The sequence below is a fragment of the Phaseolus vulgaris genome, chromosome 7 (genome assembly GCF_000499845.2).
Source record: "Phaseolus vulgaris cultivar G19833 chromosome 7, P. vulgaris v2.0, whole genome shotgun sequence".
Classification (NCBI taxonomy): domain Eukaryota; kingdom Viridiplantae; phylum Streptophyta; class Magnoliopsida; order Fabales; family Fabaceae; genus Phaseolus; species Phaseolus vulgaris.
The window spans coordinates 28,585,857-28,600,154 of NC_023753.2; the positions used below are offsets into that span (position 1 = coordinate 28,585,857).

At 33.6% G+C, this 14,298-nt stretch overlaps 2 protein-coding genes across 6 annotated transcripts; both read left to right on the top strand.

Moving 5' to 3' along the window:
* Positions 1-735: 735 nt before the first annotated feature.
* On the top strand, positions 736-6,086 carry LOC137829686 (BTB/POZ and MATH domain-containing protein 2-like). Of its 4 annotated transcripts, XM_068636560.1 has the most exons (6): positions 886-1,601; positions 1,729-1,814; positions 1,948-2,168; positions 2,341-2,689; positions 4,369-4,645; positions 5,651-6,086. In XM_068636560.1, exons 3-6 carry the CDS (start codon positions 2,068-2,070, stop codon positions 5,827-5,829), a joined length of 906 nt encoding a protein of 301 aa, XP_068492661.1. In that variant the 5' UTR covers positions 886-1,601; positions 1,729-1,814; positions 1,948-2,067; the 3' UTR covers positions 5,830-6,086. The 4 variants fall into 4 exon arrangements, with proteins under 4 accessions (XP_068492658.1, XP_068492660.1, XP_068492662.1 ...); XM_068636561.1 differs by lacking the exon at positions 1,729-1,814 and having other exon boundaries at positions 861-1,601; XM_068636557.1 differs by lacking the exons at positions 1,729-1,814; positions 1,948-2,168 and having other exon boundaries at positions 736-1,601.
* Positions 6,087-7,296: 1,210 nt separating this feature from the next.
* On the top strand, positions 7,297-14,132 carry LOC137829689 (protein PALE CRESS, chloroplastic). Of its 2 annotated transcripts, XM_068636565.1 has the most exons (8): positions 7,309-7,449; positions 7,539-7,676; positions 7,773-7,843; positions 8,730-8,924; positions 9,690-9,776; positions 10,901-10,951; positions 12,934-13,122; positions 13,592-14,132. In XM_068636565.1, exons 2-8 carry the CDS (start codon positions 7,568-7,570, stop codon positions 13,823-13,825), a joined length of 936 nt encoding a protein of 311 aa, XP_068492666.1. In that variant the 5' UTR covers positions 7,309-7,449; positions 7,539-7,567; the 3' UTR covers positions 13,826-14,132. The 2 variants fall into 2 exon arrangements, with proteins under 2 accessions (XP_068492665.1, XP_068492666.1); XM_068636564.1 differs by having other exon boundaries at positions 7,297-7,676.
* Positions 14,133-14,298: the final 166 nt, after the last annotated feature.

Sequence of the window (14,298 nt, forward strand, 5' to 3'; positions counted from 1 at the left end):
TTTGTTGGTGATACAATCTTCTTTGTTATATGGGGTATCTGTGTGTCGGTTATTTGTATGAGGTCTTTGTTGAAGAAAGATAGTGATATGTGTAAGTGGTTGAAAATGGTTTCGTGGTACTTGGATTTGTGACTTTAGTCGTCGTCGAGGTGGTGTGAGTCAGTAGATGAAGAATATGTAAAGATAAACATAATTAATTATGGAGGAGGAGTGATCGATTATACATAAGTATTGTGTGTGATAATCGATAATGTATACATTGATATGTTTCCATATGTTAATTGAGTATAGTCCATGAATAATTGATTATGAATTTGGTAGGCGGATGTGAATCAATTATAGTCCATGAATAGAAGTGATCATATGTTTTTTCAAAGTCAATACAAAAATTAATGTTTTAATTACAAACGACTAAAATATATAAATAAATAAATTATATATTATTTTATTATTTTTAAACAAATAAAAATTATAATTTAATCTTTTTATTGATTAAAAAAAATAAAATCCTTTACATTACCTTGATAGACAACCTTATTTTCTTCTCCTCCCCTCACCACCTCCAAATCCAAACCAAATATTAATTTCGTTTACCCTATTTATCTTCTAAAGTGTTAAATAAAAAAAACTCAAAGCTAAAGTGCTGGTGCTTCTTTTATTTATTGTTTTAACAGCGAAGAGGAAATTGAGGCGCCGCCAAATGTGACTAAAATTTACTGTGTCACTCACGGTGCTGTTGGTGCCGTAAGTTTCCGAGATTTTGCGTACCGTTGTAATGCACACGTGTCTCAGAAGGAAAGCGAGTCGGCTAAGGCATTGTTGAAAACCACGCGCAAGCTTGTCATACCGCACTATTCATTACTACTTCATTCGGAATTCAATCGTGGGACATTAATCACAAAGCCATTTAAAGTCATCTTCTTCATTACCAACCATTATAATTTCCTCTTCCATCGCACTCAGAATCCAAACCCTAGAAAATTAGACCCTCCCACGAAACCCTAGATTTCCTCTCTGAAATTTTTTCAAAGCTTCTCCCCATTCTTGGGATTCCGCGCCCAGATCGCAGATCCCGTTAATTCTTTTTCCGTCCCCGATCGGGTTTGGATTCTGAAGAAGAAAATTCAATTACGCAAAATTCCGAGGCATTGCCGCTGTCCTGGCTTGCGCATGGGTAAGATTCTGAGAGAAACCGCAAGGCCGTCCTTCAATTGTTCATCGGCGTCACCATCGTCAGCGCCGCCGGCGACAACGTCGTCGACGTCGGTGACTGACACGGTGAGGGGATCGCACCGGTTCAAGATCACGGGGTATGCTCTGTCGAAGGGGATTGGGATTGGGAAGTGCATACCGTCGGATATATTTTCGGTGGGAGGGTACGATTGGGCGATCTATTTTTACCCTGATGGGAAGAGCATGGAGGACAATGCTACGTACGTTTCTCTCTTCATCGCGCTTGCTAGCGAAGGGGCAGATGTTAGGGCGCTTTTTGAGTTAACCCTTTTGGATCAGAGTGGGAAGGAGAGGCATAAGGTGCATAGCCATTTCGAGAGGACCCTCGAGAGTGGACCCTACACGTTAAAATACCGTGGTAGCATGTGGTGAGCACGTTGGATATGCGACTTGTATTATTTTTAATTGTCCATAATTCAATTTTTTATTTATTTACTTGGATTGGTTCTGGTTGTAATATGTTGCTGGGTATTGTGTTTGTATGAGGGAAATTAGAGAGTGGCTGGTGGGATTTGCTTAAACGTTGAAGGAATATGTTGCGGGTTTAAATGTTGTTGGAGGAGGGATTGAAGGAATGAATGGTAATTTTGTTTTTTTGAAGTCAAACGGTTTGGGTTTTGTTATTTCGGCAGGGGGAGGGTTCATGTTGTTCAAGAAGTATCTTTTCATAATTTTCTGTCTTGCTAAACTGAAGCTTAGTTATTAATTCTTCAGATTGCATGTGGGTGGGGATTTGTTTATGACTCTTTACTTAAACAACACAATGTGATCATACCTTCGAATCAGAGCATGAAAGGTGATAAGAGCTAATCTTGACCACACAACCATACATGGATGGTAAAACTCGAAACTAATCTCGATCATTTGTGTAAGATTAGATGGTCAAAAATCCAAATTAGCTCTTTTCACTCGTTTTATTCGCTTCGGGAGTATGTGTAAGTAAAGTGAATTTAACTGTGCTCCCTCCACCTCTAAATGTATTTTTTAATATATAGAAGATGTTAATGTATGGTTTTGCTTTGGTCAAATACTCATTGATAACTTTTTGTGACAAGAAAGCTGAATAGTTTGGTCAAGATGCTAATTGTTTGAAATTGGGTGTTTCAGGGGTTACAAGCGGTTTTTTAAGAGAACAGCACTAGAGACATCAGATTATCTTAAAGACGATTGCCTTAGTGTTAATTGTAGTGTTGGTGTTGTGAAATCACACACAGAGGGCCCTAAAATATATAAAATTCCAATTATGCCTTCTAACATTGGTCAACAATTTGGGAAGCTATTAGAAAGTGGGAAAGACAGTGATGTAAGTTTTGAAGTGAATGGAGAAATTTTTGCTGCCCATAAATTGGTACTAGCTGCTCGCTCACCAGTTTTCAGGGCCCAACTTTTTGGTCCTATGAAAGATCACAATACTCGTTGTATAAAAGTTGAAGACATGGAGGCTCCAGTTTTCAAGGTTGGAATGAATGTTTTTTATGTGCTTTCTTTCTTTGATTTATGCCTGTGATGTGGTTGGAAAGTATGTTTTGGTTATTCTTTCTGTCTATGGCCTGGTATATACAATGTACTTCATGATTTTTTAAGTTATTTCCTTGCTTTTCCCCTCATTACCTTTGTTATGCATATTATTGCAACTGACTTAATACTCAATGGTACATTTCTTGCATTAGGTCTTTTATATTGAAATGTGTCCGCAAAAAAAGGTTCAAATGATTGTTATGATCCACATAACTTATGTTGTATATTTCTTTAACGAGAAATAATCACATTTCACTGTAACAGTTTTGTAATTTTTGTTATTATTATAAACAAGATCAAAAGAACACATGTTTAAAAATTCTATGTGGTCCTCTCATTCGGGAATAGCTGAACATATACTAGTTCTTTTTAATTTGATTCAGTTCTGAGTTTTGACTGAAATCCTATAACCTTTTTTGAAAGAACCCGTAATTTTTTTTTAAAAAACATAGACTAGTTCTTTATAAATTGACTCAGTTGTGAGTTCTTTTCTGGTTCTGGTTCCTTAGTGTTTGGTTCCTCTTTGGCAAGTTGTTCCAGCTGGTTCTGGTTTCTTTGTGTATTGATCACTGCCATGTGGTTCCTTAGTGTTTGGTTCCTCTTTATAATGTGTTTTTTTGCACTTAGAATGATAGATTCACATGGCTGTTGTTTGGTTTAGTTAAATGCTTTCTATAATTTATGCTTTGAATTGGGAACTTATTCTTGCAAAATCTATAAACATTTCCATTTTTTTAGATGCCTAGATCTTGTCTACTTGATTTTGATCTTGAGGTTTAGAAACGTTGATATGATATGATTCATTTCTTTTCCTAATTGTGCATAGAAAATTGATAAGAAATAACAATAGTGGGTGATTGCTGTATGTTGTTTACTTTTTTTATTGGTTTAATTCCTCATTTGGTTTGTATACACTTGTGTACAATTTTTACATTTTAGTCCATATATCTAGAAACTAAAGGTTTTAGTCCCTACACAAGCACTTTTATTTCGTCTTGGTTCCTATTAATGTGTCTAAACTCAGTTTGGCCGTTGTTAAACCACCAAAATCTGTCACTTGGGCATTTTTGGGACAGTTTAACAACCATCAGAAGATTTGTGTTGCTTTTACAGTGCTAGTTCTATTTTCTGGCGATTTTGCCTGACAGAGTTAAGACATACTAAAAACTACAGAGGAAAACGGAATTAAAGAGCAATGTAAGGACTACAATATCTAGCTTCTAGGTATAGTTAGTGACTATAACGTTTAAATTGTGCAACTATAGAAACCAAATGTGTAATTAAATCTTTTCTATTTTTTCTACTTTCTTATATTTATTACCTTAAGAAGAACTGTCCTAGTTATGCTATTTATTAATGCATATTCAAATATGTCCGAATAGCAGTAACTGTTCATTTATATGTACACACACACACTCGTGCCTTTTGTATAGTTTTGTATTTGGATTCTTAAAGTCCTATTGGCTTCATATTTACATGCTATTATTACAAGCAGAACTTTGTGTGTGATGAGATTGTGTTGTTGTTTGCCTTGACATATGAAGCTCAATATTATTCTATCACAAAAGAACTGCTACATTTCTGCTTTACCATATACCATATTTCAATATTTTGTAGGCATTGCTTCATGTTATATATTGGGACTCACTACCTGACATGCTAGAGCTTACTGGGTTGAGCTCAAAAGGGGCCACTACCTTGATGGCTCAGCATCTGCTAGCAGCTGCTGATCGGTATGGCTTAGAGAGAGTTAGGCTGATGTGTGAAACAAGTCTCTGTGAAGATGTTGCAATAAACACTGTTGCTACGACTCTGGCCTTGGCAGAGCAGCACCATTGTTTCCAACTGAAAGCAGTCTGTCTTAAATTCGTTGCACAGCCTGAAAATCTCAGAGGTATATTTTTGTTCTTTGAACTTGTTTTTTTTTCTTGAACACACACACAGCTAAAAAGGGTGCAAATTTAGGGGTTAATTGTGGGAGATTGAAGGTCTCTTAAAGAGCATCTAACTATCATTGAAAGTTAAATTTGTTGCTGACCTTTAGGTGCGTTCCCTGTATGGTTTGAATGTCATGTCTAGTATGAATCAAACCAGATGAGTCTTTTGTGTTCAGTTTGGTTTAATTATTTATTTAAAATTATGACTTTCAATATTGCTTAGCATACAAACTAACATTCAATGGAGTCACTATTAGTCCTTGAAAGTGACATTTAAATAAACAAAAGCAATAACGTCATAAAAAACTACACATAATAATAACTACACTGTAAACTTTTTTATTAAAAAGTGCATTACAGAACATGCATAACATGTACTTTTGATGTCCTAAACTCATACTTTAACATAACCAAAGTATCCAATACGTGGAATCACATACTAATATTATTAAAAGTTCAATATATTACTACATAATTCTAAAATCAGTATAACTATATACGAGTAAAGGTATGATTAACAATAGGAACCTGTAAATGACCCAAGTATAAAAAAAGAAAAAAATTGTTGGATTGGTTCTTGTTTTTTAATCCGTTTGGTGTTGAAAATAGTTTGGTTTAGGCTTATCACTCGTACCTTCCAGTTTGAATGTTAAAGAAAAATATCCTAGGCTGTGAAGGATTTCATTTGTTGTTGCTTTTAATGATTTCTTTTAAAAAATAGTCAGCCAATTTAATTTTAGTGATCTCAAGAATTCTTTATATACGGTCTTAATTCTTAACCTATCATGATTGGTGGTTTATAAGATGAGAAGATGGCTTGTACCCAAATCTTTTGTTGTGAAAAATTTAGAGTGGATCTTTGACAGCAGCGATATCAAAATTTGTTTGTATCTTATTCTTCATCCAGAACTATAATTATGTATCTACAGGCTGAAGTATTCTCTTCCCTTTTGTTTCTTCAGCTGTGATGCAAACCGATGGTTTTGAGTACTTGAAAGAAAGTTGCCCATCTGTTTTGACCGAGCTTTTAGAGTATGTGGCTAGATTTACCGAGCATTCAGACTACTTGTGCAAGCATAGGAATGAAGCAATACTTGATGGCAGCGACATAAATGGAAGGAGGGTGAAGCAAAGGCTATAGTGGGTACGAACACTGACAAATATTCTGTATAACTCTCAACCCCTCGCATTTAAAAATTCCAGTGAGAGCCACAGATGGAGGGAGATTATAAGCACTTATAGGATTAGTGACTATTTTTAATTTTCATAGCTTACTCTTCGTTTCTAGAAGATGTAAATGTAGTTTGTTTTGGTGCTGTTGCAGGTCTGTCACGCGTAGGGTTCTGTGATAACACTGCTCGTAAAACCTGTCTTAAAAGAAATTATTGATCACTGTCATGTCTTTTTCTCTCTCTTGCTTTCTTTACTTAGATTGTGTTTTGGCATCCCACATATTCCTGTGAGAACTGAACGGAGGTATTTGCTTGGATATGAATATTATGTGGAAATGGATAAATATGATAAATTTATGATAAATATGAAGAGAACGCGTTTAATGAGAATTCTAGTTTGATAAAATTAATGATATACCAGTGACAAACTGACCAATTTCTAGGATTAATTTCATCAATTTAGAGGGAAAACCTATGTAGCACAGAAACTGATACGACACGAAAATACGTATAATATATAAAATGTAGAATACGTTAACGGATCTATATATTATATAATTATGAATTATATAAATTGATAATAAAGATTTATGTGCATAAGTATGTTCTTGATTATTTTTTTTGAGCTTATGACAGTTTTAAAATGATTTGTTTTTTATTTTTATAATCATAATAAAAATTTATATAATTAATGATTTTTTTTTTTAAATTGTGTTAGAAGTTTACTAGAATCACGGATGCTTGTTCTACAAGTGTCATACGAGTGTCGGGGTTCAAACGAGTGTCATATGAATGTCGGGATTCAAACGAGTATTCGACACGTCATTTATAAAAGGAATGTCCGAGTATCATAGTGTAAAACTTCATAAAGTAAACTCTCCTAATTAAGTTTTTACTCTTTTTTTTTACGTAAAACTTGTTTTCTTTTATTATAATTGAGCGATGCTATACTTTTTTTACCTAAAACTATTTTCCAGTAAATTTACATAAGCAATTTTTTATTATTAATTATTAATTATAATAATGATTGATTATTTGTTAATTGGTACATGTTAATTAAGACGAAAGTTAAAAATTTAGTATTTTTTCGTGACACCATTTTTTTATTTTGTCCGAAAAACTTTCAGTTTTAATCTTAGTACCGAGAAACACTTACAAATTAGTCAGTCATTTGTGGAGGTTAAAATGATATTAAATTTGATTTACATACTTAACATTTTGGTTCTTGCACGGATAGATCTACAATTTTATCATAATAATGTAACTTCAAAAACTAAATTTGTATTCACTCTTTTAAAATTACACAATTTGTTAATTTTGCCTAATCTTGATTTGGCTTTCATAATTATTATTTTTTTCGAAAATTGAAATTGAAATTAGGAAGTAATCTAAATGATGGTTGAATTTCTATTTTGATATTTTGACATTTGGACATTATGTTATAAATTGTGAATAGAGATAATATTGGGTAAAAGGTCCTTTCCAAAACCCTCTCGCCCAAAACCCTGCATTCGACAGATAGCAATAGCGAAACCTTGGGTCATCTTCTTCACTTCCCCCTCTCCTCTGAATCCCTCATTCTCTTGCTGGTAGTTCGTAACTGCTACTAATTGAGCCCTAATATAACACTTCAGTTTAGCTTAGTTTAGTTACACATTCTTCTCTTTCGTTTCATCAGAGAAAGAATCCCTCTTCGCTCTCTTTGGGATGAACCTTCTCTCTCTAACATCGCCACTTTCGCTTTATTATTGTTCATTTCCTGCTGTAACCACACTTCCCACCTTTTCTTCTTTATACAAATGCACATCCGGCGCAGGTTAGTCACTGTCACCACCTATTTTGCATCCTACCGCTCCCTTCTTAGCTCTCAAAATTGATTATTTTATTTCTTGTGTTTCTGGCTTCTCTCCAGTTTTAAGATGTGGCAAAGGGGTAAAGGGGGAAGAGCTTCTAGAAGGGATGCCGAAGGAGTACTATGACGATGTATGCATTCTAAACACCTTGTAATTTTAATACTATTCATTTCTGGTTAAGAGTATGTTTGGACTAATTCTCCTTAAACATTTCCAACTGAGACAAAACGAAATTTCAAATCAGCTCTTTCAAACCTTTTTTTATTAGCTTCTTAAAAATCATATTTTTAATTTTGCATAAGCTTGTGAAAAATTAATTTTATTTTTTTATTTTTCTCTTTTAAAATTTGTTATCGGAAAGGAAAGTTTACTCTAGACCCTAAATTACTAATTTGTTTCCTTATTAAATTTGGTAGCTTAATTTTCGAAATGGATGCTGCGTTGTCCATTCTTTCAGCGTTGTTTACATTACTAGTCTGTCTTATGTGGCCACTACTAGTAAATTTTGTTTCACATATAGAAAATGGTGTTGATTCTCGTGATTAGACGTAAAGGACAGCATTACATCAATTTAAAACTATTGGATTAAATTGAACTTTCATCTAAATTGAACCAATTAAATGAATAGAAGAATCAAACAAATAACTTAACCTTCGTTTTTTATATTGAAATTGTTACTATTTCTCGTTCTATTTTGCTTGCATGGCCCTGATTGAGTATATCTTTTTAGGAAAAATAGAAAATGCTGCTGCTTTGTTTTGTCTGTCAATTAGGCTGCGTTTCAAACATATCATCACATCTTTAATGCCTGATGCAATTCTGATTTCATGTTTGTGTTCTGTTTGATAACTATCATATTAAAATGATGGGTGGACGCGTTCATGTCTTGGCTGATGAATATGGACTATAAAAAGGGTTGAGCCGTGAAATGAATGTGTGTCTATCATTGTATGTATGTTATAGCTGGACTTGGAATGTTTTTATTTGGGCAGTTTCATTAACCTTCTCTAGGATAGGAATGGCAAGCCCAGCAGCGAAAGAAGACCAAGGAGTTGCAACGGAAACGCAGACAGGAAGAAGAGGAAGAAGAAAGAAAGATGGGAGAGTATCGTGAAATTGGCTTACGGTTGAAGGAATACCCAGAAGAAGAACTCATTAAAGCAAGGAAACTAGTTTCAAGCTTTCTCCAGGTTCCTGAAGAAGTGGAAGAGGTAACTTCTTGGTGCAGTAATATACTGAATGGCGTGCAGATAAAAATATTCCCTCATGAGTTAATGTGTATTTTCAACTACCAAGTCACAATTACATCTCCATTCCTCATAAAAATGGTTTTGCATGTTGCCCAATGGATGGATGTTTAGGGCTCATCTTGATAAAATGTTGGGTAACCAAGCTAGCTTTTTACTTGGTCTAAGGATCTTCTTTCTCTTCTGGTAAGCATCAAGAAACCAATTGCACTGCAATCAACGTACTTGATTGACACTAACTAACTATAATATGACATTTAAGGGAGAAGTGACATTGTAAACTTGAAATTGAAGAACACAGGTTGTTCTTAACTTTATAAATTTGACATCTGGGCTGGGAAATCTGACCCGTATTAAAAATAGAAAATCTTCATTTTTAAATGAAGGAAACCGTGATATAGTTCACACTGAAAAATTAAAACTCTAAGAACAAGCAAGATGAAAAAGAAAGGAATGTAATGAAATTCATCACGATAGCCTTTTTAAGTGTGTTTTTGCATAATTCCCTCTCGGTCAATAATATTCTGTGTATAGTGTGTCTGCATTTTTTATCTATTGATAGTCTGCGAATCATTTATGCATATAAATAAGAAAATAGTAATATTATATAAAGAAGATAATTTAACACTAGATGGCATGGGCCTTTTAATTTCTTCCATTGATTGGTTTGTACATTTTTTCTCATGTATGTGTGTGTATTCAGAGATCTGACTGTCCTTTTTCTGATAGAGAATTGTGGAAGCTGCTGAGAAAGGAGAGCTTACGGAACTTGTTTTAATGGTCATATGGAATCGGCTTGATCTTGCTCGGCGTGATGTAAGTTACTATTGTAGCATCTTAAATATTCTAGGCCAATTAACTTGTGCAAAGAATTTCATTTTGTGAAGAAAAAGAAGTAGGCATTCAATGACCTAACAATTAAATTATAATTTTTTTTCATCAGAGTTATTTAGGTAATCATTTGCATTGAGGAAGATTTTAAGTCTCAAATTATCAAATTTTGTGAGAGCTTATGATCAATAAATTGGTGCTTTGAGAATTAGAACCACAATTATATTTTATTACAGGCTAAAGTTCAGGGGCACCATATTTATACATAATACACTAACATTTTGTAAATACTATCAAATTTTGTTAGAATTAAAGTTATAACTAAAAATTACTAATTCTTTTTAATTAAGATTGAATAATATTTACTTCTCCCACATCACAAAAGAAAGTTGATTAAATGCAAAGAGTGAGGTATTCTTTTGAAAACTGGAAGTTTGTAATACAGGAGGTTGCAGCTGGCCAGCAACTGATGGCCACTGCATTGTTCTTGAATAGGGAACTTATATCATGCCACAATTTTTTGGAATGAAACTTGACAAATTTTCTTACCAAATTTCAATATTGCTTTATAAATGTAACTGACCAATTTAGTAGCTAACTGTCAGAAAAGAAGAAGGAATAAAATGGTTAAGTGTGTCATGTAATCCTTGAATTTGGTCGGTGAAAGAGTGGATAAATATAATCTAATTGGTGTTTTTGCCCAGAGGATTTCTCCAACTTTAAATTTGCTATTTCATTTTAGCTGTAAACTGATCGCAGCCTTTATCATTTGGCAGATTCCTTACCAATATTGTGTTTAAGACATTATTAAGCCTAATAAATTATACATATTAAGCAAAGATTTAAGCTGTATATTATTGTTTTACAGCAGCTTTAAGATGTATTGTTGTGTATTGGATATTATCATATGATAATTTGAAGGAGATTATTGTAAGTAAATCTTAGATTTAGTTCTGTGTTGGATATTGTCATGATAATTTGAAAGAGATTATCATGAGTGAATGTTCGATTTAGTAGTGTCTACTTCTGTAAGTATGTGGTATACTTTTTTTCATCCTCTGGCTATCATGAACTGGTTTTATTATACATTATTTTATTCTTCTTTGCAGGAAGAAAAGGATGCCATTAGAAGTCTGGATCTGTTATACAGAAGGGTTGAGGTAACAATTAACAACTGCCCTTATATAGCTCCTTTTTAGTTAGGAGTACCAGCTCTTGTGTGAATCATTTCAGTTTTGGAGAGCTCAATTAATAAATAATAATAGTTAATTCACAGTAAGGGCAAAAGCTTACTTTACTGAAAAGGCCCCCCGGTACTTTGGTGGTTTCATTTCCCTGTGGTCATGATAGATGTTAGAATTGGATGATTTGCCCAAAATATCCTTTCTTTAATTATTTTGCTACGGTCATTCTACTGTCACGTGCACCACCACTTAGAAAGTTTTCCTAGCTTTTCTCAGACCTGGGATGTAAGGTATTTTAGTTTTAATAACTACTGCAGTTGTCTATGATGCAGAAATATGATCTGAGTATCCGACACAATACATATCCAATACAATGATACAATTTTTCAAAAGGAATATGGGATACTATACTTGTAAGATTCATGTCTAGATATGTATCGAAATTCATAAAACATAATAAATATACAGTTGTAATTTTGCAAATCCAAATTAAGAACATACTTAGTAAGCTTACTTAAAATAAAATAAAAATTGTAAATCACTGTTATCATACATAGCTTTCTATTGTCTACAAATAAGAACAATATAAACCTCATCCCATTCCTCAAATCATCCATAAAGAAGACAAATTCCACTTTTGGATCAAGGAACAGTGCTTCTTTTTTATACTTTACATACTTCTATTCTCATTTGTTTCAGTACTTGTTTTAAAGTCTGAGATACTTCACAAATACATATGGGTGAAATACTCAAGAGTATATATTAGATATTTATTGAATACTGATATGTGAGGCAAATTAAAGTATCGGTAATTCATTCTTGAACAATCATTGTTGAATTTAATGTTATATTAGTGCTTTATACTTCAACATTTTTTTGTTGAATTACAATTATGTTTAGGGGTGTCAAAGTGAGTCAACCTGACTCACACAGGTTGACTCACCACACGTTCAGTTAAAAACAAGTCATATAATGAACCAAACTTTTTGCAACCTAGCTCGACCACAACAGTTTAGTGGGTTAGGTGGGTTGGCTCACCTAAGTATGCTTTGTTCCCCAGTTTATTTTATATATTTATTGCAGTAGAATCACAATGGGTTGGCTTGACTAACCTATTCATTGTTGTACAATCAAGAGTAATTTGTCATGGGTTGGCTCGACCCTCGTATTTCTTTGAGTTTAAAAATGTTGTTGAGTTGAGACCCTCGTATTTATTTGAGTTCAAAAGTGTTGTTGAGTTGAGCGAGCAGATTCATAATTCATATAGAAACAAGTTTCAGGTCAACCCACCTCCAACCTGACTTGAACTCTTTTAAGTCATGGGTTAAGTGAGCTGCGTTCATTTTGGTCTATATTTAAAAAGTTATTTTTTCAACCCAATCCAGGTCAAACCTGTGGTGAGCTAGGTTGGCTCACGGTTTGAATCCTATTTGACACTCCTAATTATGTTATTGGTGCAGAATATTCGCCACTTTTGCTGACAACTAATTTCTGTTATGGAACATAGCTGACTACCTTTAGTAGGAGGGTCTACCTTCCCATCCACAGTTTTTCCATCTATGCATTTGAATCTTTGCTGAATTTAGTGCTAAAGTATATATAATTATGGTTTTGTATTCCTTTTTTTAAAAATACCATTGATATTTTAGACCTTTTTCCTTCCTGTATTAGATTCAAGTAAACTGTTATATTCTCTTCTATTTAAAACAAGAGGAGCATTGGGAACACGTTCTTTCTAAAATGTTAAATAGAAAACTATAAAATTATTAGAAGTTAACTAAGCAAGATGTAGAACACACGAAATTTCTGATTTTTAATAATTTTCAACCAAAAAGAAAGTGTTTGATACTGTCCTGGCATTTTCTTTAGAACAATTTTAGTGGTCAGCACAGTTTTAACTTTACCTTATTACTCTTTTCAGTGTATTTACTCTTTTATTTTTTTGTTCTTAATTGTAGACTGAGATCTTGAAACGAGAGGCTACCCCCGCGATGAGATTGCTCAATGATCTTTTGGTTATGTATGACGGCTATGATTTTGAAGTGTGGCTAAAGAAATGTAAAAAGATAATGATTGATGCATTTCCTCAGGAGGATCCATTTAGTATTCTTGTTCCACCAGGATTCGAGTCATTCGACATAGATAAGGTGAGATGCACCTTTAGATTACATGCCTTAGACCTTAGTCAAGTGATACCTTGTTGCTCCTTTAATTTGAGGTTTTCCATTCCCTCTCGTGAAAATAACTGAAGCAGCAATTCCAATATAACTATATTATTAAGTGGGTTGTAAGATGAAGTTGGAAGGGTCAATACCACTCAGTGCTTTATTGACTCTGTAATTAAATAACGGAATGTTAGTCCACTTCACCATATTAAATTAGGTAGTTTATTTGATTGATAAATTATTAACACAAATAAAAATTGAAATATATTGGTTAAATTCAAGCTTATTTGTTTAAACATTGATAATTGTTTGATTGATTCCAGTTTATTTGTTTATGCAAAAGTTTGGTTAAAACTAGAAATGAGAAAGTCCAGATTATGTCTAAAAATAAGTTGAAAATCACCTTTTTGAATCTCCTGACAATTTTCTGTTTTAAATTGTGTGGAATTAGCATCACGGGCCATTACGACCATCCCTTGAAGTTGATGAGACCCTTTTGAGGGTGGACTTCGTAAGGGAGGTGGATGAATTGCTGCGAGAGGTTCGTTCTGAACAGAATAAAGTACAAAATGAATCAGGGTTTGATCTTGAATCTGTTGCAAATAGACTGAAACAACAGGAGAAGCAACAAACAATACGCCAAGTTGAAGCTCTTCTAGATTTAGCCATTGGTTTGAAATGGTAACTGTTTTGTCCTAGCTTGCATTTTGATTCATATTGCTAGAGTCATCCCACAGTCCATAGTTGTGAATAGGAATTGGCGTGCACTGCAATTTGCAACCCAACTTAGCTTCCTTTCATGGTTTTCTTTTTTACCTTTTGATGTACGTATGAATATAGTACCAACCAAAAAAGGAAAAACCAGGACATACAATAAAGGTAGCCAAGGCAATATATGTACATATGTACCTTAATGTACGTTTGTTGATCTAGTACTTCTAAATCAAAGACTTTGAAGTTAAATTTTGAAATAAGCTTAGAGTTTTATTAAACCACCTCTGTTGTGGCATTCTAGTTGTAGTAAAACATATGGTTTGATGATAAACATGAGTAGTGTCATACTGAGACAGAATTGCTACATTATATATTTGTAAATTCTATTCTACGTCAAAGTGAAGAAGTGAAGGGGTGAAGGAAAAATAGGATGTTCACAACATT